The following is a 24825-nucleotide window of genomic DNA, read 5'->3' on the forward strand; positions in this document are numbered from 1 at the left end:
TGCTCGCAGGAGGGGGCCCGACTCGGGGAGGGAAGGCAGTTTAGGGCCTAGGGGGCCACGTGACCCTCCCCCAGGAATGCGGTGACGTCACCGGGGGCGTGGCCGTCCCCAAAATTAGGGAGGAAGGGGGGAAAAAAAAGCCAGAAAAAGTTTCTTTCCTGGAGTCCTAAGCGAGGTGTGGGGCAGTAGAAGGGATCAAAGTCAGAGACCAGGGGCTCCGTGGGGCCCTGACCGCTGTCTGGAGTCCCCCTTTCCAGGCCATGTCCGGGCCCACCTGGCTCCCCCCGAAGCAGCCGGAGCCCGCCAGAGCCCCTCAGGGGAGAGCGCTCCCCCGAGGCGCCTCGGGGCCGCCGCCGGCCCACGGAGCAGGTAAGGCAGCCCCAGTGCGGCCGAGGAGGCCACCGGGCCACCGGCGCGCACCTCTGCCCTGCGGCTCCTGCCTCCCGCTGAGGCCGCCCCTGCCGCCCCTTCCCCAAGCTCGGCTGGACCCCGCCGCCCCTGCCCCCTCGCGGCCCTCCCTGCCTTCTGTCCCCTTCGCGGACCCCAGGGGCGGGGGAGAGGGAAGGAGAGAAGAGGGACCCACGACGGCCGCCTCCACAAGTGTCACCCTCTCCTTCCCCATCCCCACCTTCGCTCTCTCTTCCCTCACCCCAGCACTCCAGCCCCACCCCAGGGTCAATTTTTGCCCCCTCCCATCTGAGCAGTGTTACCAGGCCCCTGGGGGACCGGAGGATCGGGGGCTGGCCTGGGTGGGGTGCCATGGAGCACCCCAGCGCCCGCAGGTGAGCACGGGGATTGGAGGGTGGGGGGACTTATGGCAGGAGAGGAGACCGTGTGATCTGCATTCTCCCTGCTTTTGCTCCATCCCCAGGGGCTCCCGCCAGACAGGGGGGGCTTGCGCCCAGGAAGTCTGGATGCTGAGATAGATTCCCTGACCAGCATGCTGGATGGGTTGGACGGGGGTCGAGGTCACGCCCCACGGCGGCCTGACCGGCAGGTGACTCCCCTGTCCTGCCCCTGTCCCTCCCCCCAGCCTGGTCCCTGCTCTGAATTCTCCCCCCTCCCACTGTGTGAGTGTGTTGGAAGCTGGGCCACCAAAACTCGCTAGGTTGTCAGCCACCCGCGGGAGGGCCCTTGTCAAAACCAGTGCCTGCCTGGGTGCCCCATGGGGTAGGGGGTTCTACAGATGTGTGTCCTGGAATGGGCCCAGCTCACTCCTTCTGGTCTGCGTTTCTCCCTAGGCTTATGAGCCCCCTCAGCCCCCTGCCTACCGCTCAGGCTCCGGCTCCCTGAAGCCGAATGGAGGGGGCGTTCCTCCCGCGCCGCTCCCAGCGTCCCCCTATGGGGGCCCCACTCCGGCCTCCTATGCTACCGCCAGCACCCCTGCCGGCCCTGCCTTCCCTGTGCAAGTGAAGGTGGCACAACCGGTGAGAGGCTGTGGCCCCCCCAGGCGGGGGGCCTCTCAGGCCTCCGGGCCCCTCCCGGGCCCCCACTTTCCTCTCCCAGGCCGAGGTGAAGTCTGGGGGGCTGGCTATAGGAGCCACCGTGAGCCAGGGCCTGGGGGCAAAGAGGAGGCTGCTGGGGTCTCCAGCCCTGCAGGAGGAAGAGGAGGCGGGTACGGCCCCCAGGTAAGCCCTGGGCACTGGGATTGGGGTCCTCAAAGAGAACTGGATGCTGACTGGGTGGGGTTTAATGTCCTGGTTGTCAGAGGTCTGGGTTGTTGGAGCTCTGGATCCCCTGGGGGTGGGGGCAGGCCAGGAAATAAAGGAGGAAGGGGTCTAGATCTGCACACTGGCTCCTAGAGGGGCACCCCAGCCCCTGGGCTGGACTGTTCTCAGACGAGCTTTCTGGGTAGAATTGCCTGGTCACCCTCAGTGACCCTCAGTGATAGTATCATGAGCTAGAGGTAGGGCCGAGCCTCTGCTTCTCACCTCCCAGGTCCCCTTGAGCCAGCCTCCTGAGGAGGAGCTTGAGAGGCTGACCAAGAAGCTGGTGCACGACATGAACCACCCGCCCAGCGGGGAGTACTTCGGTGAGCCACAGAGTCGAGGTGGGGCTGGAGAGCCTGAGGCCAGGTGGATCTGGCTTCCGGGCCTTGCAGATTGATCCTGTCCCTCCCCGTCCCCAGGCCGGTGTGGTGGCTGCGGAGAAGATGTGGTCGGGGATGGGGCTGGGGTTGTGGCCCTGGACCGCGTCTTTCATGTTGGCTGCTTTGTGTGTTCTACATGCCGGGCCCAGCTCCGGGGCCAGCATTTCTACGCGGTGGAGAGGAGGGCGTATTGTGAGAGCTGCTATGTGGTGAGTGGTTGGGGCTCCCGGGGCTCCCATCCAAAATGGGAACTAGATGTCCAAGCGCCAAAGAAGAATAGGGCTTGAAGCAGGGGGACTAAAACGGATATACTGGAGGGGGATAAAGTAAGTAAGTAGCGATACACTGGCGGCTGGAGGGGAAGGACAATATTCCCTCATGTGCGTGAGGCATTTATTTTAGATTTAAAGGAATGTGCTAAGTTCCCACAATACCCCTGTGAGGCAGCTATTACTGCTGAGGGAAGCTGAAGCTCAGAGAGGTTAAATAACTTGTCCAGGAAGCTGCAGTGCTAGGGCTTGCACTCAGATCTGTTCAAGGCCGCCGCCTTTCACTGAATCATATGCAGGGGGCTACATAAACAGGTGGGTGGGCTGCTGGGATGCCTGTAAGGGCTGCCGTGGGTCTCCCCAGCCCCGGACCTTCCTGCTCTCCTTCCTGACAGGCCACCCTGGAGAAGTGCTCCACGTGCTCCCAGCCCATCCTGGACCGGATTCTGCGGGCTATGGGGAAGGCCTACCACCCTGGCTGCTTCACCTGTGTGGTGTGCCACCGTGGCCTTGATGGCATCCCTTTCACTGTGGATGCCACCAGCCAGATCCACTGCATTGAGGACTTCCACAGGTCAGTGGGGTCCCCAACTTTTGTCTCAGGATGTCTGGCCTGGCCTTTCCCATCTTCCTTGTCTCTCCATGTCCCAGTACCAGCCTTTCCTGTTCTGCACCCCTGGCCACACCTCATTCTTGTTAATGTCATTTTCTTTCCCTAAGATCCAAGACCTTATCTACCTCTGGCCTCTCCTGTTCCCTCCTGCACCCCACCTTCTCTGGGCTTTGTGGTTAGTCCCCTCTAACACTGGGGCCCGACAGCCTCCTTGGTTCCCTTCCACCCCAGGAAGTTTGCCCCAAGATGCTCAGTGTGTGGTGGGGCCATCATGCCTGAGCCAGGTCAGGAAGAGACCGTGCGAATTGTAGCTCTGGATCGCAGTTTTCACATTGGCTGTTACAAGTGCGAGGTAGGGGGCCTGGGCAAGGGAAAAAGGGTTATTGGGGTCTGGGGTGCTGGGTATGGTAGAGCACGAGGGAGAAGGAACTCAGGGGTCCGGGCCTGATGGAAAGCTGTTGCTTCTTTCTGAACAGGAGTGTGGGCTGCTGCTCTCCTCTGAGGGTGAGTGTCAGGGCTGCTACCCACTGGATGGGCACATCTTGTGCAAGGCTTGCAGTGCCTGGCGCATCCAGGAGCTCTCAGCCACCGTCACTACCGACTGTTGAGTCTCCCAGGAGCACCTGCTGTGTTCTCCCTTCCCATCAACCACCCTCCCTGACATCTACCTTTATAACTTTGTCACCAAATGCTGTCTCCTCTTCCTCCAATCATGAAATAATAATTCCTCCAGAGTTTACAAAACACTTTCAAGTCTGTTGTCTCATCTGATTCTCACAGCAGAACAACACAAAGCACGGTTGTTGCGACTGCCTGCATTTTTAGCTGAGAAGTGACTTCCTGGGAATTCCCTGGTGGTCCAGTGGTTCCACTGCAGGGGGCACAGGTTTGATCCCTGGTCGGGGAACTAAGATCCTGCGTGCTGTGCAGCACAGCCAAAAAAAAAAGAAAAAAGAAAAGAAAAAGAAGTGACTTCCTCAAGTTGCACTGCTCCCAAATGGCAGAACCAAGAAACCAGGGTCGTCTTCGTCCTGGGTCAGTTTTTTGCGACTCCACTGTACACTCTTTTTAATGTAGTTTCTGTAACGATACCCCTCCTCTCGGCGCTGGGAGCAAGGCTGCAGCATGTGCAAGGGAGGCGGCATTTCCTATTCTAAAGTTTTCACACTCAACTCACTGAACAAGGGTTTTTTGTTTTGCCTGGGGTGGCGGTGCATTTAATCTGGGGCAACCCAGATCCTGCTTGGTGGTCAGGCCCTCAACCTACAACCGATCTCATAAAAGTACTGGTCGGAGTTTGCCACTTTTGCTGAAAGATGGGGTGCCTTTGTGGAAGAAGAGCAGGAGCAATGGGTTTTGCAGGTAGCACATACTGAGGCACCAATAAAGGCTGGTTCTCTGACGGGACCACAAAATGGTGGGAAATGCTTTAAAATGGTTGCTGTCTCCGCTAAACGCCCGCAATCCCCAAACCCCTGCCCCACGCAAGGAGAGGGGGGAACCAGCCGCGATGACGTGAGGATGCTGCTCGTTCAAAGTTGGGGAGAAACCGCTGGACGTGAACTGGTTCACACCCCGGGCACATCCGGCAAAGCGCGACCTTCGACCTCGGCGGGAGGAAGCTCGCTCTCAAGCACAGACTGCTCTACCGCCCTCCCGAGGCTACGCTTGATCGCTCTCGGCTCCTGTAGTTCCTCTCGTCCGCGCAGTTCTTGTCCCGGAAAGCCCGCGAGACTTCCGGGGCCCCGCCCCTTCCCATGAGCCCCCGGTGCTCCCCGCCTTCCCCTCTTTGATTTAGTTCCAGATCAGGCCCCGCGGGGTGTAGCTTGTGGCTCCAGGCGCCGTTCTGCGGGTGACGCAGGCGCAGCTCAGGCGGCGCGCGCCGACCGCCCATCCGCGGCTGTCCCACTTTCTTTGCGTCTACTCGGCCCCGTCGCGGAGAGCCCCGCGTCTCCCTCTCACCCTCCCCGTCATCCCCGTCGCGCGCCCGAGGCAAGGGGCGGGCCCAGGTCACCGGGAGAATCTGCTGCTCCGAGCGCGAGGCTAACGGCCGCGACCGCTCCCGGGTGGGGGAGGGGAGGGGCCTGGAGAGCCGGGCTGGGGCGGGCTGCGGGGAGGGGGCCTGCGGGTGGGCGGGGATGCCTCTGGGGGCCACGGGAGGGTCGGAGCCCTGCGGCTGCTGGGGCCGAGGGCTTAGGATGGCCGGGAATGCGGACCTGCTGCTCCGAAGAGTGGGATCTTTTGCTCCTGTCGTCATTGTTCAACATCCTGATCCTCTCTGGCCGGCTCCAGGTCCCCTGAGTCCGCGCCATGGGTGACAGTGATGACGAGTATGACCGAAGGCGCAGGGACAAGTTTAGACGAGAGCGCAGCGACTATGACCGTTCCCGGGAAAGAGATGAAAGACGTCGAGGGGATGATTGGAATGACCGGTAAGACCCTGCTTTTTCTTATATTCTGTTCCCGTGTCTTATTTTCTTGCACTCAAGTCTCATTGCATTTCCCTTAAGGTTTTATTAGGGCGAACCATATGAAATCGTTCATACTTGACCGTTTCACGTGGTTCAACCTATTTGCTCTTGGTCAGAGAGCTTGATTTTTGAAATGTCCAGAAGATCAAAGCAATAGAGGTAAGAGTTTGAGTGTGAAAATGCAGTATCTGTGTGTGCATTTTATTGTTTGTAAATTGTACCCCAAAAAGGTTGACTCAAAAAAGTGATATTACCGAATTGACTTGATTGGAGGAGGTTGTCAGACCAGTTCCCTGGCAGGACATGATCAAATTTCTTATAATTGTCTAGCCTAAAATCAGAAAGAGTTCCTTTGAACAGTGATGGTTGGGTTAATTGATTAGATTTGACTCAGCCAGTGATTAGCTTTCTGGGATGTTCTTGAGTTAATTATAGTTGAGGTATTTCTGTTAAGAAAAAGCTGATGTTTAAAGCAACGGTGGAAGACTTTCATCTAAGGGACATCACAAATATCGAATCAGTGAGCTTATGGCACAGGCTTGATTTGGAAACAGGTTATCAGAAAAAAGAGTTTGAGGTCGCTTATTACAATAGTATTTATTCGTTCAGTGTCTTTTTAAAAAAATGAGTTTAGTAAATGGTTTAGCTTTTCAGTCAGTGTATCTCTTCACTGTGGATACTTTATGTAGCACTTTGTTTTGTTTAGTATTTTCTAAGAAAGTCAGAAGACAACTGAAGGTGTTCTTAATTCTGAAGATGCCTAAGGTATAGTTATTGCCCTTAAGGAGTTTATAGTCTAGGGCTTGGAGTGGGGGGCAAAATGGCCTTAGGTGTAGTTTGCAAATGAGTATACTGTATAGGAGAGGTCATGATGAAGATGGGAAATGTTGAAGGAACAGGTCTGAGGGAGGGGAGAAGTGGTGGAGGTGATGTAGGGGAGAGTGACAGGAAAGGGACACAGCAAGGCTTGGAAAGGTTAGTGGGGGTTCCTCAGGCACAGGTGGAGGGTACAGCTTGGAGCTGGGGCCATAATGTTGTGCACAGAAAAGAGCATATCTTCTGTTTTTTTTTTGAGTAGTGATTCTCAAATCCCTAAGAGATCTGTGGGCTTACAACTATTTTTTTTTTAATTTTTATTATTTAAAAGAAATTCTTCATTATGGTTTATCACAGAATACTGAATATAGTTCTCTGTGCTCTACAGTAGGACCTTGTTGTCTATCCATTCTGTATGTTTGCATCTGCTAATCCCAAACTCCCAACCCATCCCTCTCCCCCGCCCCAACCCCCCGACCTTGGCAGTCACAAGTCTGTTCTCTATAGCTATGAGTCTGTTTCTGTTTCATAACAGTCCATTTGTCATATTTTAGATTCCACATATATGTGATATCATATGATATTTCTCTTTCTCTTTCTGACTTCCTTCACTTAGTATGATAGTATCTAGGTCCATCCATGTTGCTGCAAGTGGCATTATTTCATTCTTTTTTACGGCTGAGAAGTATTCCATGACATATTTTACACATTTTCTTCATTCCTTCATCTGTTGATGGACATTTAGGTTGTTCCCATGCTTTGATTATTGTAAGTAGTGCTGCTGTGAACATAGTAGTGCACATATCTTTTTGAATTATAGTTTTGTCTGGGTATATGCCCAGGAGCGGGATTGCTGGATCATATAGCAACTCTGATTTTAGTTTTGATGATCCTCCATACTGTTCTCCACAGTGGCTGCACCACTTTACATCCCCACCAACAGTATGGCAGCGTCCCCTTTTCTCCACACCCTCTCCAGCATTTGTAATTAGCTTATGACTATTTTTATAGTAACGTTAAGCTTGATAGTATTGTTGCTTTCACTGTACTGACATTCGGTACTGTAGCAGTGGTGCCTTAGCATAAATCAAGGCAGTGGCGCCAAACAGTTAAAAAAAAGTTTCACTTCATGTCATTGATGAAGCAGTAAAAATTTTAAACTTTATTAAATTGGACTCTTGACCATGGTTTTGTTTTGTTTTGTTTTTTTGCTGTGCACGGGCTTTCTTTAGTTGTGGTGAGTGGGGGCCACTCTTCGTTGTGCTGCGTGGGCTCCTCATTGCCGTCGCTTCTCTTGTTGCAGAGCATGGGCTCTAGGCACGTGGGCTTCAGTAGTTGCAGCACATGGGCTCAATAGTTGTGGCGCATGGGCTTAGTTGCTCCGCGGCATGTGGGATCCTCCTGGAGCAGGGATCGAACCCGTGTCTCCTGCATTGGCAGGCAGATTCTCAACCACTGTGCCACCTAGGAAGCCCTTGACCATGGTTTTCAATACACATGATGAATAGGAAGTATGCATAAAGCACTTCTGCATATGGTATGGTGGTTATCTTGAGGAGGAGCATTTGTGGGATTGAGTTGTGAGCTGAACTAAGTCCTCATCTCCCATGGGATGCTGCTTTTTACCTGAATGAAAGCCTGTCAAACGGTGCTTATTCATATTTGGGTATTTGGTAGACATTTTCTTGAAAAAAAGGTAAGAGAACTTGTTTCTTTAAGGAAAATTGTCAGTTTTCTTGCCAAGGAGGAAGTGGAACTTTCCAGTGAAAACTAAAATTTTGGAAAACTTGTATCTACCAGTGTCAGTGGGACAGCTTTGAAGACTTTTCTGGTGAGATACATAGTGATACTAATTATTATGATATTTTGATAAAGTGTGATGAGATGTGCCAAGATCCATTCAAAGAGCAAGGTAGAACAATGAGTTTTTATGTAGCAGAGTATGAAATGTTCATTGATTTAGTTTCAGATTCGACATTGCAACTAGCCTTTAAGAAACTATCTCTTGCCAAAGAGATAGTTTTGGGTAGTATCAAAAACAAAGAATATCCCCAGTTATCTGAGAAGGTTATTAAATTATTCCCTTTTCCAACTACATATCACTGTGAGGTCAGATCTTCTTCATGTTTTTCAGCCAAACAGGTTGAATGGAGAAGTATGTACTGTGAGAATCCAGCTGTCTCTATTAAGCCAGACCTTGAAAAGATTTGTAAATGAAAAAGCAATGCAACTTTTCTCAGTAAATTTTTTTTGAAAATATCCATTTTTTAATAAAAATATATAATTTATGTTACTATTTAACTTCAAAGTTAGTAGGTATTTTTTTCTGTTCTGATTTTGAATACAGTTAAGTATTGATAGCTCTAACCCACATAAGCAAAAGCTCATGACTCTTCAATAATTGTTAAGAGTGTAAGTGGGTCCCAAGACCGAAAAGTTTCAAAACCACTGGGTTATAGCAGCGGATTTTCTTTATTGGTTAAGATGGAGATGGGGTTGGCTGGTAACTGGTAGAGAACCTGGAATGACATCCAGGAACCAAGGTTTTAACAGTGTTGTGTGCCAGCGTTTAAGCACGGGTATGGCATGGTCACACTTGTGTTTGAGAAAGATCACTTTGACCTTGGAGTGGAGGAGGGGGAGAGACCAGAGGTGGGGAAGACAAACCAAGGCTGCACTGAAAGGAGAAATGGCCAGGACCAGGGCCGCGTTTGTGGGGATGGCAAGGAAAAGGATGGCTTTCATAGGATTTGAAGCAGAGGATTAACAAGCCAGTGACAAGTTAGTGGATACCTGGTGGTATGTTGTGCAGCTGAGTGGGAAGCAGGAGGGGGGAAGCAAGTTTGGGCCCATAGTGATAGAAATAATAGGCTCGATTCTGATATGTTGAATTTGAGGTGACATGGCCATCTATCAGGGGTTGTTAATGTTGGTCTGGAGCTCAGGAAAAAGACCAGGAAAAGGCAGAGGAGGAGCTGGCAAGCCATCAGTTTGTGATTAACGGCTAAAGTGACGGAAGTAGACAATCTTTTTCCACTTAGGGGGTAGTTTTATAATTTCAGGCTTTTAGTCTGGTGTCTAATAGGATGGGAAGGGCCTGTCCAGGAGTGTGATCTTGGGATATCCATCTGTGTCTTATTTACTGCTACCTGTTCGTATCTCCAGAGAATGGGACCGTGGCCGGGAGCGCCGAAGTCGGGGTGAATATCGTGACTATGACAGGAATCGGCGAGAGCGCTTCTCTCCTCCCCGACACGAGCTCAGCCCCCCGCAGAAGCGCATGAGGCGAGACTGGTGAGATGGCCACGGTTTCTCTGTCTTCTCAGCCTGAGTTCTACCTGGGCCTCAGCTGTCTTTCCTCACTTCTGCTGAGAACTTTCTTTGTCATTTCCTTTTTTTAAACTTCCCATAAACCCATCTTTTTCTGCCCTTTAAACCCTTGGCTGAGAGACCACAGTCCGTGTGTGCCGCTCCCTCTGCCCCATCCTCCGTTGCGCTCTGGGGAGATGACTGCCTTCTCTGTCTCACTGTTGTGTCCCCACCTCAGGGATGAGCACAGCTCTGACCCATACCACAGTGGCTATGAGATGCCCTATGCCGGGGGGGGTGGGGGCCCGACCTATGGCCCCCCGCAGCCCTGGGGCCATCCAGACGTCCACATCATGCAGCATCACGTTCTGCCTATCCAGGCCAGGTAAAGACCTGGGGTTCTGGGGTTCTCGGGAGAAGGGAGTCCGTAGGCCCAGGGGATGGCTGGGGTTGCTGAAGACCGTGGCTGGAGCCAGGAGAAGTGGGTTGGGCACACAGGACTGCCTGTGGGGGTGGTAGCAGTTGGTGCCTGGGATGATGTCCATGGTGGGCAAAGGACGGGGGCAGCTGGCTCCTTCGGCCCCCCATCCCCCCACCCTCTTCCCCCACAACCAAGACTTCCTGACCGGGCCCCCCCCAGGCTGGGCAGCATAGCAGAGATCGACTTGGGTGTGCCACCACCTGTGATGAAGACCTTCAAGGAGTTTCTTCTGTCTTTGGATGACTCTGTGGATGAGACAGAGGCGGTTAAGCGCTATAACGACTACAAGCTGGATTTCCGAAGGCAGCAGATGCAGGATTTTTTCCTGGCTCATAAAGATGAGGAGTGGTGAGTGCCCCTCCTCTCCTGCTGTCTTCTCCCTGGCATGTTTCCCCTGGCCCCGCCAGTGGAGCCTGCAGCCCTGTCCTCTTCCCATTTTCCCCAGTCCAGAACTTCCTGGGGGCGGGGGATGGGAAGTATAACAGCACTGGCTGATGGGTTCTCCTCCTCACTTCCCCGTCTGCCACGGCCCCCACTGCATCTCCCTTCCCCACTGTCCTCAGTGAGCGAGACGCCTGCAGGCAGCTGGCCAGAGCCACCTGTCCCCTGGGGGCAGCAGACACACTGCTTCCCACTTGCTGATACTGGGTCATTGTCATCCCTGGTCGCCGGGACCCTGTGTGGCTGTGGCATCCTCCCAAAAGCAACGAGTGAATCCAGACAAGAAAAGCAAAGATCTCAGGGTCATTTGACAGAAAAAGAATTTTAAGTTTTTTCCTTTTGTGGATGTTTTAATTTTAATCAACCATCTTTTCCCCCCTTCCTGCTCCTCCTCCTCATCCTCTTTCTGCTCCTCCTCCTCGAAAAGAGCCAGAACTGGGAACTACACCCGCTCATCGACGGAGCTCGGAGCAAACCCACCTCCACCCCCACCATACCCAGCCCATACATGAGCCCCCTGGGCTGACCGCGCTGCCCCGGCCAGGCAGACAGGCAGGGCACCGCTGTGCACAATGCAGTGGTCTAGCTGAATGTGATTACCTAGGCAGTTAGTCAGTCAGGGCCCCCACCGCGCAGTCCCGCGGGGGTGGGGCATCCGGGCCGGGCGCCCCAGCCAGGAGCCAGCCGGTGGCCCACCAGCCAGCATGGGCCCTGGGCGCGGCTAGTTAAATCTTGAGCTCTGTTTGACCAAGCAGCCAAGGTAAAGATCCTGGAGGTGACGCCTGCGGCTTTCCTTTCCTCTTAACGCTCAACTCGTGGTTCTGTTCTGTCACTGTCTCCTCTTTCTTCTAAATCTGTGTCTTTGTCTCACGGTCTCATGAACCTTTCATTCTTTCTCTGTCCCTGTTCTTGCTTCTGCCTAACATTTCTTTCCACTGTTTTTTTTTGCTTTCCTGGTTTCCGTTTGGTCTTCAGTTTTACTCTCTGTTTTTGACTTCTGGGACTTTCTCACGCCTTCCTCTTTTTTGCATATCCTAATTTCTTCTCTCCCTCCCCCGACTCCTGCCCCCCTGCCCAGGGTCCTATTTTAAGTGTTTTCTTTTTCATGCTCTACCCTAACTCTCCACCCCTCCTCCTCTCTTGATCCCTGTGGGCAGTACCTGAGGTTATAAGGGCACTTCAGTTTCTCCCTTTGGTCTTTCCCTGTCCTTTCACCATCTGCTTATCTTCCCAAGGGGGGAGAAAGGTATCCTGCCTTTTTTGGCTTTTCCTTTCTGGTGATTTCAGGTTTCCCTGTCTTCCACCGAGGGATGGAGGGAGCTGGTGGGAGCAATCCTTTTAACGACTCTAGTTTGGGGTTGGCAAGGAGAGGGCGGTTCTTTGGGGCCTACTATTTCCTTAGCGTTCCTCTGGGAAGCTTTGGGAAACTACACTTTCTAAAATTTGTGTTTCCCAGACACTTAGGGCAATCAGTCTGCCTCCAACCCTGGCTCCCCTTGTAGTCATGCTCTTTCCAAATCCAGAGCTCTTAGTTCCTGGCTCTTCCTCAGATCTTCTCAAGAGCATAACTTCTGGTTCCTTTTGGGGGGATTGGGTGGTTCTAGTGCACCCCTCTCCCCTAATCTCTGCTTTCATGATCTTTTGTGGGTGTGAGAGGATGGGGGCTATGCCCTGACTTTCCTGGGCCCCTCCCTATGTCCTGGCCCTGGCCTCCAATGACTGGCCTCTTCCCTCACCACTTCCTTCCCAGGTTTCGGTCTAAATACCACCCAGATGAGGTGGGGAAGCGTAGGCAGGAGGCCCGGGGGGCCCTGCAAAACCGACTAAGGGTATTCCTGTCACTCATGGAGAGTGGCTGGTTTGACAGTCTTCTGCTGGACATAGACAAAGCTGATGCCATTGTCAAGATGCTGGATGCAGGTGTGTGGATTGGGGGGGTGGGATTGTCTGGTGACCAAGGTCTTGGCTGAAAATGGAAATAGTTGGGCAGAAAGCCAGAGGCTGAAGGCCAGGGCCCTTGGATTGTGACCTCTGCTCCCTTTGTTGGTAGCTGTGATCAAGATGGAAGGAGGTACAGAGAATGATCTACGCATCCTGGAGCAGGAGGAGGAGGAGGAACAGGCAGGAAAGCCTGGGGAGCCCAGCAAGAAAGAGGAAGGCCGGGTTGGACCAGGCCTGGGGGATGGAGAGCGCAAGGCCAATGAGAAAGACGACAAGAAAGAAGACGGCAAACAGGTCTGAGTGCTGGGGCTTCTGGGTGCTGCCTGTGAGGCCTGGGGAGGAGAATGGAGCTGCTTTGGGGGGCTGTGTATTGGGTGGGGGGAGGTGAACTTGTGGGCTCACCTGTGGGGGGTGGGCGGGGCCCTCTGACAGGGGCTTAAGGGGAGACCGACATCTCTGGTAATTTGTAGGCTGAAAACGACAGTTCTAGTGATGACAAAACTAAGAAATCCGAGGGTGATGGGGACAAAGAAGAGAAGAAAGAAGACTCTGAGAAAGAAGCCAGAAAGGTAGGGCCTCCCTTGCAGAGGGTCAGTGTCAGGGCTGGATTCTGGTCCCTGGCTCATCTCCCCTTGCTGTGGCCCTCACAGAGCAGCAAGAAGCGGAATAGGAAGCACAGTGGAGATGACAGCTTTGACGAAGGCAGTGTGTCGGAGTCGGAGTCGGAGTCTGAGAGTGGCCAGGCCGAGGAGGAGAAGGAGGAGGCTGGTGGGTTTTATTTTCTTTGCTTCTAGTCCTGTCTCTTCCCACAGAACGGTGGTGGGGGGAGGTGAGAGGTTGATGAAATTGATGGGAGGGTGGCCTTTTGGGAGAGGCTGGTGGGGGGAGGTTTGACATCTCTATCCTCACCTCTTCAATCAACAATAAATTTTCACCAACTTCTATGCCACTTGCTGTATAGAAGAATCACTCAAGGAAAAGGAGAAGCCCAAGGAAGAAGAGAGGGAGAAGCCTAAGGACACGCCTGGGCTGGAATGTAAACCGCGACCTCTGCATAAGACGTGCTCTCTCTTCATGCGCAACATTGCACCCAACATCTCCCGGGCTGAGATCATTTCTGTGAGTGGGGAAGGTGGTTTTGGGGGCAGGGATGACACCCAGGCTCCATTCCTTCGGGTGGGGGCGGCAGGGAGAAGATAACCTGGCACTGCTTCCAGCATACATCCCTATTCCTCCGATAGGGAGGCCCCCTCCCCATGGGTCCCTGCCCTTCAGAGAGGCTGGCACTGACTGCAGTGTTTGCTTTCAGCTGCTATCATTCTGTAGCCCTTCATTGTTTTTTCCTAGTCCAAGGAAAGCCAAAAAGGCTTTTGTCCTCAGCATTCTGAGGACATGAGGATTGGAGGCAGAGGTAAATGGGGTTTCCTCGCATCACTAAGTGAGGTTTCTGTTTCTCTGCTTCTCCAGCTTTGTAAAAGATATCCAGGCTTTATGCGTGTGGCATTATCGGAGCCCCAGCCCGAGAGGCGGTGAGGAGTGGAGGGAGGTGTGGCCCTGGATGCCCTGGGGGAAAGGTGCAGGGGAAGATTAGTGGCCAACATCACCTCCATCCCAGGATCATACTGACATGTTCTTGTTTAGGTTTTTCCGCCGTGGCTGGGTAACCTTTGACCGCAGCGTTAACATTAAAGAGATCTGTTGGAACCTGCAGAATATCCGAGTGAGTGCTGGGAGGGGGACTGCTGAGGGGGAGCAAGTGGGGCTTCCCGTGCTCGGCACAATCTCTGATTCCTTTGTTCATTGGTGGCTTCATTCATCTGCTCCTTATTTCATCCGCTTAGTCTGCTCACGTGAATTGTATGCAGTTGTCTTTGGGTTTGGTTCTGAGACTGTTCCCATGTCTAATCACTAATGCGCTCAATTGGGCCTATCTTCGAGCGGCTCTTCTTGGGCAAGTGTTGGTGAGCTTTCTGTTCCCTCCAGCTCCGGGAGTGTGAGCTGAGCCCTGGTGTGAACAGAGACCTGACCCGTCGCGTCCGCAACATCAACGGCATCACCCAGCACAAGCAGATAGTGCGCAACGACATCAAGCTGGCAGCCAAGCTGATCCATACGCTGGATGACAGGACCCAGCTCTGGGCCTCTGAGCCTGGGACGCCTCCTCTGCCAACAGTCAGTGACTCCTTGTGGAACTTTTTAAAAAGCTGCTGGTCCCACCTCATCTGCTGTGGGTACCTCTAGCCTTACCTGATCTGTAGCATTGACCCCTTGCAGCCACCCACGTCTTTGTCCCTCTCCTCCTGGCAGCACTTCCAGCTTCCAACAAAACAGTGATTATTTATGGGCTAGGGCAGAACAAATACACCAATTAAGACAAATATGAGGCACAGGTAACGACCAGCAGAGTCCTGAACCCTTTCTGCCCACGTTGCTTTTTTAAATGAGGAGGTTCCTAGACTACCCTGAGGAGTTTTGTCTGCCCTACCTCTCTCGCCCTACCAGAGTCTGCCCTCGCAGAACCCGATCTTGAAGAATATCACTGACTACCTGATTGAGGAAGTGAGCGCTGAGGAGGAAGAGCTGCTGGGGAGCAGTGGGGGGGCCCCTCCGGAGGAGCCGCCTAAGGAAGGGAACCCAGCAGAGATCAACGTGGAGCGGGATGAGAAGCTGATCAAGGTGCCAGCGGGAGGGGAGTGTGGGGCATGGGAGAGCCTGGCTCGGGGTGGTAAAGGGGCAGGAGTGTGGTGAACTCACAGCTTCTCATTTCTCTTAGGTTTTGGACAAACTTCTCCTCTACTTGCGCATTGTGCATTCCCTGGATTATTATAACACGTGCGAGTACCCCAATGAGGATGAGATGCCCAACCGCTGTGGCATCATCCACGTCCGGGGGCCCATGCCGCCCAACCGCATCAGTCATGGAGAAGGTGCGCTCCTGGCTTCCCCACTCCTGGTTTCCCTCTCTCCCCGCTGCCTCTGGCCTTCGTCCTGCTCCGGTAGTGATGCTGTGACACCCTCTCCTCCCAATCCCCTCCTCTGGGCTCCCTTCTCCAACCTGCTCTCCGTCTGTTCCCGAACCGCAGTGCTAGAATGGCAGAAGACATTTGAGGAGAAGCTGACTCCGCTGCTGAGTGTGCGGGAATCTCTTTCAGAGGAAGAGGCCCAGAAGATGGGTCGCAAAGACCCCGAGCAGGAAGTGGAAAAGTTTGTGACCTCTAACACCCAGGAACTGGGCAAGGATAAGTGGCTGTGCCCTCTCAGTGGCAAGAAATTCAAGGTCTGGGATGTTAGAGAGTTGTGTGTTCAGACTGTGGGAGGAGCGGGTTGAGCCAGGAAGCCTCCCTAAAGCCTGGGAGGGAACTGCTTATTGGGATTGAAGGGAGGGGAGGTTGATTGTCCTTGCAGGTTGGGTCTGGGGAGCTAGGGAACCCACATTGCTCACTCTGTTCTGACCCCCTCCTCTCTGCACTCAGGGTCCTGAGTTTGTACGCAAACATATCTTCAATAAGCATGCAGAGAAAATTGAGGAAGTGAAGAAGGAGGTGGCATTTTTTAACAACTTTCTCACTGATGCCAAGCGCCCAGCTCTGCCTGAGATAAAGCCAGCTCAGCCACCTGGCCCTGCCCAGAGTAAGATACGATCCATGAGGGTCTGCCCCATTCCCTCTCCCTTGACTGTTCAGAGACTCCTGGTTCTCTTTAACTTGCCATGCTCTGAAAAGTTTCTGCCCCACTTTCAGGCCATATTACTAAAAAGCCAGGCCCCCCCCCCCCCGCAGTAATTCATGTCCCTGTCCGTGTTGTACTCCCCCCAGGTCTCACCCCGGGACTCCCCTACCCACACCAGACTCCCCAGGGCCTGATGCCCTATGGTCAGCCCCGGCCCCCCATCTTGGGCTATGGAGGTAAGTGTAAGAGGGAGTTGAAAGGACTTGGAGTGGGGCTGGGAGAAAGGAAACTTAGCTAGGACATAGTTGAGGTCACAGTTTTTCAGCTCAACACTGATCTTTTTCATAGCTGGTGCTGTTCGCCCTGCAGTTCCCACAGGAGGGCCTCCGTACCCCCATGCTCCCTATGGTGCTGGCCGAGGTAACTATGATGCCTTCCGAGGCCAGGGAGGTTATCCTGGGAAGCCTCGAAACAGGTGAGAATGGGCTAAGATGTCTAAGTGTTCTTGGCCTTCTTCAAACTTCCTTTCAGGGACCCTCAACTCTCACCCCATGTTTCTTGCTTATCTCACAGGATGGTCCGTGGAGACCCTCGGGCCATTGTGGAATACCGTGACCTGGACGCTCCAGATGATGTGGATTTCTTTTGAGTCACCTACTTTTCCTCACTCCTAGTATCTGTACTTGTGACTGCCTTGTCCCATCCAGCTCTGAGAAATTTTTGTACCGTTCAGCCCTACTGCCAATAAAAGCACTTGCGTGGTGACTCCTGGCTTAGTGTATATATACCTCCCCAAATTCTCCCCAAAACTGCCGGGGACCATGGTTAGTTGGGTCTTGCCACTTTATTAACACCAAAGGTCCCAGGCTCTGCTGGGACTTCCTGGGGGTCTGACATCAGGCAGCCTCTGCCTTTGAGATGGGGATAGATGAACGTGTACAGAGCTAGAGACAGCTCAGTTCTGGGACCTTAGCCTCAGTCCAAGGTGGGCCACAGCTTTTCCGAGTTACAGCTGGTCAAGCACAGGTTGTAGAAGGAGTTGGGGTCAAATGCTGTGCTTACCTCTTGCCAGCCCACCCACCCAGCAGCCTGCAGTTCACTGGGGTTTTTGGGAGCACCCCAGCAGTGAGGATCCAATACCAGGACGTAGGCTTCCGTGCCTGGCCCCAGGCACACTCCCAGCAAGGCCTTGGACTGGGCATCCGCATCGCCTCCAACCATTACAGGCCCCCCGTCCTCTGCGAAGTGGGAATAAAGCCTCTCCAGTTCTCCCCGAAGCCCTGCTCCACGGGGCACGTGACACAGGCGCCCTTGGGGCCCCCCGAAGTGGTCGAGGCAGAGGCTGGCCTCTACACAGCCGATCCAGCTCCGAGAGCCCCGGAACCCGGGGGGCTTGTCGCCCATGTCCTCCAGGGCCGCCTGCACTGCAGCCAGTTCCGGTACGCCCGCCGGCCGGCCCTCTGGCCATGAGCACAGCGTCTGCAGAGTACGGTAGCCGCAGCCCCAGCCCCGATCGTCCACGCCGTCGCAGCCGTAGTGGTAGTAGAGGTAGTGGCCCGAGAGGAGGGCCAGGCGAGCGGGGCCGCGGCCGGGCGGAGCCAGGCCCAGGTGGACGTCCTTCAGCGGCTCCAGGGCGGTGCGCGGGAGCGGCGGTCGCCGGGCCGGGCAGATGCGCTCTCCAGGCGGCGCGGATAGAACTCCAGGGAGAACTCCAGATTCCAGCGCTTCCTCTCGGCCCCCGGTCTTGGACTAACTGCGCGCCGGACCAGCGCCCGGCACCCCCGAGCAGCGCACGGCGCTCCCCGCGACGCGGAAGACCACGCGGACCCGCGGGGCTCCCACAATGCACCGCTTCTCCCGCGCCGCCGGCCTCACTGCGCAGGCGTGAGCTCCACCCCGCGGGGCGGGCCGTACTCGCCGGGGCGGCGGGGGCGGCGCGCGGGTCCCCAGCAACCGCACCTCAGGTCCGCTCTTCCCGCCGGCTTTAGTGCCCGCCCCTCTTTCTACTCAGCCCCAGTGGCTGAGGCATTCTGCCCGGATCCCCGCTCCCCAGTCGCGCACACTCCTGTGGCTGTAACAGTTTATTGGCAGCCCAGAGGGGCGAAGGCACCGCGGGGGAGGGGGCTCGGCCCGAGGCATGCAGAGGGCGGGGAGCCCCAGGGGAAAGTCGGGGGTGGTTGGGCAGGGTCTAGGGGTCCTCTGTGTTATATCCCAGCCCTTTAATAAATAGTATATACAACTGAGGGGCCGGGCGGAGCAGGCAGGGCAGCGGGACGTGGGGGTCCCGCCTGGGTCACAGGTCTGAGCAGCGATCCTGCTTGCTGTAATGGTCAAACTGGTTCTTCCAGTGCACCATGTAGGAGCTCCAGCGGTGGAACTCGGCCTTCCACTGGCGCTCCGCCTCGTCCAGCGTGTCTGCGGCCAGAGTGCCCGGCAAGTGGGTAGGGGGAGGACATGGGGAAGGACGGGAAAGGACATGCGGGGGGTGGGGTGTGAGTTCAGGGAGGACACACGGAGAATGTAGGAGACCACGTGGGGTGGTGGAAAGAGGATCAGGTGAATATGCGAAAGATGGAAGACCAGAGGGAGGACGAGGGTAGAGGCGGGGCCAGAGAAGGATGGCGGGAAGGAGGAGGGAGGGGGAGAAAATGACCGGAAGACGGGGGGACAGAAGGGATCAGAGGAGGAGGATCCGTGGGTTGGTGGGGAAAAGAGAAGAGACAGAAATGGTTGGCGGTTATAGCCCCACTGGGGGGTGCTATCTAGCCCCAGGGCCTCCCTCTCCCCCCAACACCAAGCTCAGGCTCCAAAGAATAATTTTATAAAAAAAGAAAATTGGCCTTTTCATTTCCATTTAAACAACAAAGTCGTGTGGGTCCCTGAGATGGGTTGTGTAGGTGTTACCCCCCCACTCCCGCCCCCCTCCCCCGTCCAGTTTGAGTTCTCGGTTTGAGGAGGGAGGGGGGCTCTGGGTCGGAGATCCCTGAGTGGGGCCCTTCTCCACGGTCCGACCACTTATTAGAGGAGGGGGCCCCCTGAGGCTGGAGAGGGAAGAGGCCGTGGTCACAGCCGCAGGAGCCGGGAGAGGAGGAGGAAGAGGAGAAGGAGGGACAGGGGGAGGCCGGGCCTGGGCCTCGGGGCAGCCTCCCCGTGGGCGGGGCCTGAGCAGGTGCAGGGGGCCTCCGAGGCTGGGGGGAGAAGAGAGGGGTTACACCCGGCCGGCTCCCAGCCCCCCTCCTCTCTCCGCACCCCTTTTCTCACCCGCCTCCGCCCAGCCCCTGCCCGCTGGCCCCTGCGTACCGGTGGCGCTGAGCAATTTGGGTAGGAAGCGGTTCCAGAAGGCGCAGGCCTGGGCGCGCAACCCCCGCCGCACCTCTAGCGGCCGCAGGTTCAGGCTCACGTACTGCTGCGCTCCCGCCGTGTACGGTGGCCACTGCGGGGCTTTGGGGTCCCAGGGGTCATTGGGGTCCCTGCGGAAGGAAAGGGAAGGCTCAGCCCCTGGGGGCTGGGGAATGGAGTTGGAGAGTAGGATGAGGCAGTCTGCTTCCTGAGCTGTGCCGTGCCCTCTTAGGCTCCAGGGAGAGCCGCGTCCCCTCCCTCCCACCACTTCGTTAATCCTTTCTCTTTTCCAATATGCTCCGTCCTCTGGAGTCTTCCCTTTCCTCTTACTCTCCGTCTTTCTGTTGTTTTTCTTCTTTTCCCTCAGTTTTTCTGTTCCATCTTTGTCTTTGTTTCTCCCATTTAAAAAATTGCTATGATTTATTGAGCCCTTACTATATAACCAGGCCCAGTCCTATCTCTACAAACATAATGTTTACTTCTGCCACACCCATGTGATGGGATATTTATGGTCCCCTTCTTCAGACTGGTAAACTGTGTGTGTGTGCGCGCGCGGGCACCACAGCGAATAAAATCATCACTGGTCCGACTGATCCAGTTATACATTCCTTGCTCCTAACTGCTATGGAAACTCCTTTGACTCTCCCTCCTTGTCTATCTCTTCTCTTCCCCTACCTCTGCTCTGTCCTTGTCTCATCAGGAGCTGCCACCTTGCCCTCCTCCTTCCCTTCTCTCCAGGTCTCCTTTGTCATTCTCTCTCTCTCCTTTTTGTTTCCTTTCTTTTGTGAACTTGCCCCCCACCCCTGCCCTTTCTGTTTGTGTCTGCTTGTCTCCCTCCCTCTCTGTTTGCCACCCCCCCCCCACCCCGCACTTGCCTCCCTGGCTCCCGGAGGCCCTCCCCCCCTCAGCACCGCTGACCCTGTGCGGGCGAAGTTGGCCCAGTATCTCATCAGTCGTTGGGCAAAGGTTCTCTCCTCCACGGTGTAGTTTAGCGAGGGTTCCAGGGGGAGCCCGAAGATGAACTCAATCTCATAGCCGTGGGGCACCCCCATCCAGAGGGGCCAGGAGAGTGTGGATGCACGGTGTTCAAAGATGTAGGCATAGACTCGAGCGCCCTGGGCGGCCAGTCGCCCAGCCAGCTGGGCCACGGGGCACACGACGTTGTGATCGCCCACCACATCACTCATGGCCTCCCTCAGGCGCGCTGGGTCCTCAGGGTGCAGCCAGTCTGTGTAATGCAGGACCACAGCCTCGGCAGCCAGGTCACTTGCCTGTGGGACCCCGACCCGCACCCCTGCCAGGAACTGGGCCCGGCTGATGAGAGATTCGTTGTCTTTGCTGAAGCCTGGGGCCCCGTAAACCAGAAAATAGGAGCCCTCATCCTTCACCACACCCACCAGCACCTGGGGGGACAGGATGGAGGGATGGGGGGAGGGGAAGCACAGACAGACAGGCAGACAGAAACAGATGGACAAAGAGCCAGAGAGATGAACAGTTATAGACCCAGCACCAGGGAGGAAGGGAGTTCAAGATTGGGGAAGGGAAAGAGAGAAAGAGAAAATATACCCACATTTCCTTTCCTCTCTGTCCCACTGACCACCCTGGGATTGAGCCCTCAGGGAAGAGGAGGCCAGGGGGCCCAGAAGTCTGGGCCTTTGGGAGTGGGTCTTGAGGAGCCCTCATGGCTGGGTTCCCATGGGGAGGGGCAGGTAGGAGAACAGGCCTAGAGGAACCAGCTCCACCCCCTCCAGCCACTAGTCACCTGCAGGCCATGGAAGTCTCCAGCATTGATGAGGGCCTCGGGCGTGTCACTGAGGAAGTCTCCATCTACCACAGGCACGAAGGAGAAGCGAAAGACGCTTTCCTGAGGCAGCACATGCCACTCGTGGTCCACCAGATCCTGAGCTGGCCGCGTCCGCAGGCAGGCCACCAGCTCTGTGTCATTGCCACCAGCCCCACCCGGGGGACAGCCCACGAGGCGGGCCAGCAGCGTGGCCCTGCGGCGGGCCTCTCCCACACCCACCGTGGCCCAGGGCCCATTGGGTGCCCCACTTTGCAGCACAGCCCTGTGGAATAGGGCCCGGCTGGGTAGGGACAGCAGATGCATGCCCACAGAGGCAGCACCTGCGCTTTCCCCAAACAGAGTCACTGACGTTGGATCCCCCCCGAAGGCTGCTACGTTCTCCTGCACCCACTGCAGTGCCAGCCTCTGATCCAGTAGACCCACATTGCCTGGAGCCTCCCGGCTCCCTGGCAGGGCCAAGAAGCCAAAGGCTCCCACCCGGTAGTTCATGGACACCAGCACAGTCCCCTCGACCTGGGCCAGGAAGCGGCCATCATACACATCCAGGGAGGAGGCCCCGCTATAGAAGCCACCCCCATAGATCCAGACGAGGACAGGGGTGGGGGACGCAGGCCGGGGGTACGGTGTCCACACATTGAGGTAGAGGCAGTCCTCGCTCAGCTCACGGTTGGGGTTCCACATCTCGGTGCCCTCAAAGCCAGGGTACAAGGTGTCCACATATTGGTAGCAGACGCTTTGGAAGGCTGTGGCATTCAGCGCCCCTGGCCAGGGCCGCTTGGGCTCCGGTGGCAGAAAGCGACGGGGGCCCACAGGTGGCTCTGCGAAGGGGATGCCCAGAAAAGCAGAGACAGGGCCCCCAGGGGCCATTAGGCGGAGGCCCCGCAGCCTGCCCCCACGCACTGTCACCAGCAGCTCTGGGTCCTCTGGGCCCTCAGCCTCTGCCCCTCCTCCCAGGAGGAAGAGGAGGAGAAGGAGTGGGGAAGCCAGGGAGGGCATGTGCAGGGGACACCATGGGGGCCTCATGGCTGCCAGGGCAGGCAGGCGTCTGTTGGGAGAAAGAAAGGCAGAGGGTGAAGGCTCAAGCCTGCCAGGAGGGAGGAGATGATTAGGTAACACTCTTGCCCAGGGGTTATCACTGAGCTGCAGAGGAGGTGGGGCAGGTTGGCAGAGAGAAGGCGAGAAATGGAGGGAGGGAGGGAGACAGGCAGAGACAAGGACATAGACAGGGAGAAGCAAGAGGACACAGACAGAGATCAGGCACATACACACACACACCCAGACAGGCAAATGCTGGGAACAGAGACAGACCTGCCAAGCAATACCCTCCCCTGCCCTACATAAGACCCACTGCCCTCACCTCCTTCCCCCAGCTGGGTGGACTGCCTTGGGCCCACTGTGAGCAGTGTGGGGCACCAGCACCAGAGGCTGCAGGCCACCCGACAGGGGCGGGGCCCTTACTGACGGCAGGCGCGGATGGGGGAGCTTGAGGTGGCGTGAAGGCGCAACCTCTCCTGCAGTTGGCCAGGGCTGGGCCCTGGGGGGGTGTGGGTTGGGCATTCAGGGTGTGGGAGTCGCAGGTCCCGGGGTACCCCAAATCCTGCCTACTCCATACGCTGCCCCACCCAGCCCCGCCTCATCCACTGTCTGACACAGCGCGCTGGTACCCGCGGGTGCCAGTCAACTGCGCATCCCCCTCGCCTAGCCTCAGCCAACAGGCTGGCCAGCCCTGGCCCCCCAGGACTCCAGTCCCCCATCCATCCGATGCTGCGGTGCGCGATGCCGCCAGCGGGGGGCAGTAGAGACCAAGAAAAGAACGGCGCTCCCCGCCCCAAGTCCAGGAGCCGGGAACTTGGGGCGGGGGTCTGGGGCTGGCGGGCATTGCCGAGGAGTCTGAAGGGCGAGCCCGGACGCCTGTGTTCCCGGAGCTCCGGAGATCCCCGGCTGCAGGGGCGGGGGCGCTATTTTGGGGCAGCAGCTGCTGCGGTTCCGGCATCTCCAGCCAAGGGATCAAAATTCCCCGGGTCGGAACTCCCCCCTCTCCCGCCGGTCACCCCTCACCCAGCCCTCGCCGCCCTGAGCTGGGGTGGAGGTGATGGAGATTAACTAGGAAACCCGAGTGGGGCTAATTATAACTCGGGGCTTCCGCTAAGCCTCCCCTTCCCCCAAAATAGAGACGGAGTCCCCGCGGGAGGGGGACGCCTGGGCCTGGGAGGGGGCTTCGGCTGGGCACTACGCAGGGGCGCTGGGGTCGCGGGATCCCGGAGGGCCCAGGCGGGCTCTAGGAACCTGCGCAGCTCGGATTCCGCCCCCAAGCAGGAGGCATCTTCTAGTGGCCCCAGACTTGAGGGCGAGCAGGGGCAGCGGCGCTTGGGGGTCCCCACAGTAATTCGAGAGCAGAGGCGGCGGCTGGCCCTGCGGGCTGCCGTCTCCCGCGTGGGCAATCGTAAGTACGCGGTGGCGAGGGAAGAGTTAAGGATGAGTGTGGGGCGGCGGGGGGAGTCGCTGGGCAGGCCCCGGGGCGCGGTGGGCGTCCCGTTTGGGGGCCTGGGTTCCCCGGGGAGCGCACGGTCCGCGGGACGCGGAATTGGCCTTGGGCCAGAGGAGGGACCCGGGCGGGGCGGGAGACTCACCTGAGGCGGCCGAGCCGGGCCGGGCCGCGCCGGGAGCTGGAGGCGGCCGATGTTCCCCGGCGCTGGCTGAGCCGACTCTGACAGCCGCCGCCTCCGGCCCCCCGCACACACCCCCTCCGGGCCGCTCGGCGCCCCCGCCCGCCCCCGCCCCCGCCCCCGCCCACAGTCTCCGCCCCCGCCCCTCCCCGCCTCCCCCGGCTGCCACCTCCCCTCCCTCTCCCTCCCTCGGAGCCCAGACCCAGAGACCCCGGGGCCCAGACGGACTCCAGGGACAGACGCCGACAGACGGACGGACACGCCGTAACAGACACGACCGAAAGACACTTAGTGGCGGAGCAGATACCCACAGGGACAGACAGACGGACAGAAGCCCGCGGAGACAGACACATGCAGAAGGACAGTCTCATGCAGTGACAGCCAGAGACAAACGCAGCGACCGACATTCACAGACGGACAGACACACTCGGACACACTGACAAGTCGGGGCTAGGGGCGGAATAAATGAGCACCCCTGGCCACGACAGAGCAGGGGTGGCAGGGGAGGATCAGCACGTGAAAATGTGGCTGAGAACCTCCTCAGGGGTCCGGAAGGCACCGGTGGAGAAAAGGTGACACCTGTGGGAATGAGGATGTGAACATGAGATCACGAGGGGACACGAAGGGGACCCCCGAAGAGGGAGGAGACCCCCGGGGGGAGGGAGAGGTGACTCCGGGACACCCGACAAGGATGCCGGAGTGGCGGCGCGTGCAAGGCTGCGGGGCGAGGCCGCACTCCGCCGCCGCAGTGGAAACTTCCGGAACCCCCGCGGGTGGGTTTGCGCCGGCTCCCTGATGGGAGGTCTCGGACTTTCGTCACCAGGGTCCGGCCGGGGCATGACATCACCAGGCCAGGCTCTCATTGGCCGCCGCGGCCGGCAGGTGGGAGCGGCCTGGCCGGGCGCCCCCAGCCTGGT

The 24825-nt window shown here is 56.8% G+C and overlaps 4 protein-coding genes across 11 annotated transcripts; 2 read left to right on the top strand and 2 right to left on the bottom strand.

Annotated features, from left to right (window-relative positions):
• The first annotated feature begins 110 nt into the window (after positions 1 to 110).
• TRIP6 (thyroid hormone receptor interactor 6) lies at positions 111 to 3717 on the top strand. Its single transcript, XM_057748693.1, has 9 exons — positions 111 to 369; positions 655 to 782; positions 872 to 997; positions 1242 to 1628; positions 1939 to 2032; positions 2129 to 2298; positions 2754 to 2932; positions 3203 to 3323; positions 3448 to 3717. The coding sequence occupies exons 1-9, from the start codon at positions 261 to 263 to the stop codon at positions 3577 to 3579; spliced, it is 1446 nt and encodes a 481-aa protein (XP_057604676.1). The 5' UTR covers positions 111 to 260; the 3' UTR covers positions 3580 to 3717.
• A 1108-nt stretch (positions 3718 to 4825) lies between these two features.
• Positions 4826 to 16864, top strand: SRRT (serrate, RNA effector molecule). Of its 6 annotated transcripts, none has more exons than XM_057748687.1 (20): positions 4826 to 4963; positions 5264 to 5403; positions 9424 to 9552; positions 9806 to 9952; positions 10184 to 10396; positions 12240 to 12409; positions 12540 to 12724; positions 12901 to 12999; positions 13081 to 13198; positions 13392 to 13549; positions 13898 to 13959; positions 14072 to 14150; positions 14414 to 14602; positions 14933 to 15106; positions 15204 to 15357; positions 15514 to 15707; positions 15904 to 16060; positions 16234 to 16335; positions 16448 to 16574; positions 16673 to 16864. In XM_057748687.1, the coding sequence occupies exons 2-20, from the start codon at positions 5282 to 5284 to the stop codon at positions 16746 to 16748; spliced, it is 2655 nt and encodes an 884-aa protein (XP_057604670.1). In that variant the 5' UTR covers positions 4826 to 4963; positions 5264 to 5281; the 3' UTR covers positions 16749 to 16864. The 6 variants fall into 6 exon arrangements, with proteins under 6 accessions (XP_057604670.1, XP_057604672.1, XP_057604675.1 ...); XM_057748689.1 differs by having other exon boundaries at positions 16246 to 16335; XM_057748692.1 differs by having other exon boundaries at positions 15583 to 15707.
• A 60-nt stretch (positions 16865 to 16924) lies between these two features.
• Positions 16925 to 18024, bottom strand: UFSP1 (UFM1 specific peptidase 1 (inactive)). Its single transcript, XM_057695139.1, has one exon. It carries the CDS (start codon positions 17501 to 17503, stop codon positions 17075 to 17077), a length of 429 nt encoding a protein of 142 aa, XP_057551122.1. The 5' UTR covers positions 17504 to 18024; the 3' UTR covers positions 16925 to 17074.
• Positions 18025 to 18165: 141 nt separating this feature from the next.
• ACHE (acetylcholinesterase (Cartwright blood group)) lies at positions 18166 to 23982 on the bottom strand. Of its 3 annotated transcripts, none has more exons than XM_057695137.1 (5): positions 23873 to 23982; positions 21201 to 22287; positions 20357 to 20841; positions 19400 to 19569; positions 18166 to 18514 (listed from the first exon to the last, which is right to left on the bottom strand). In XM_057695137.1, the coding sequence occupies exons 2-5, from the start codon at positions 22263 to 22265 to the stop codon at positions 18393 to 18395; spliced, it is 1842 nt and encodes a 613-aa protein (XP_057551120.1). In that variant the 5' UTR covers positions 22266 to 22287; positions 23873 to 23982; the 3' UTR covers positions 18166 to 18392. The 3 variants fall into 3 exon arrangements, with proteins under 3 accessions (XP_057551120.1, XP_057551121.1, XP_057551119.1); XM_057695138.1 differs by having other exon boundaries at positions 18386 to 19287; positions 20357 to 20709; XM_057695136.1 differs by having other exon boundaries at positions 18386 to 19287.
• Between the last annotated feature and the right edge of the window lie 843 nt (positions 23983 to 24825).

The sequence above is a fragment of the Hippopotamus amphibius genome, chromosome 9, assembly GCF_030028045.1.
Source record: "Hippopotamus amphibius kiboko isolate mHipAmp2 chromosome 9, mHipAmp2.hap2, whole genome shotgun sequence".
In the NCBI taxonomy this organism is placed as follows: Eukaryota; Metazoa; Chordata; class Mammalia; order Artiodactyla; family Hippopotamidae; genus Hippopotamus; species Hippopotamus amphibius.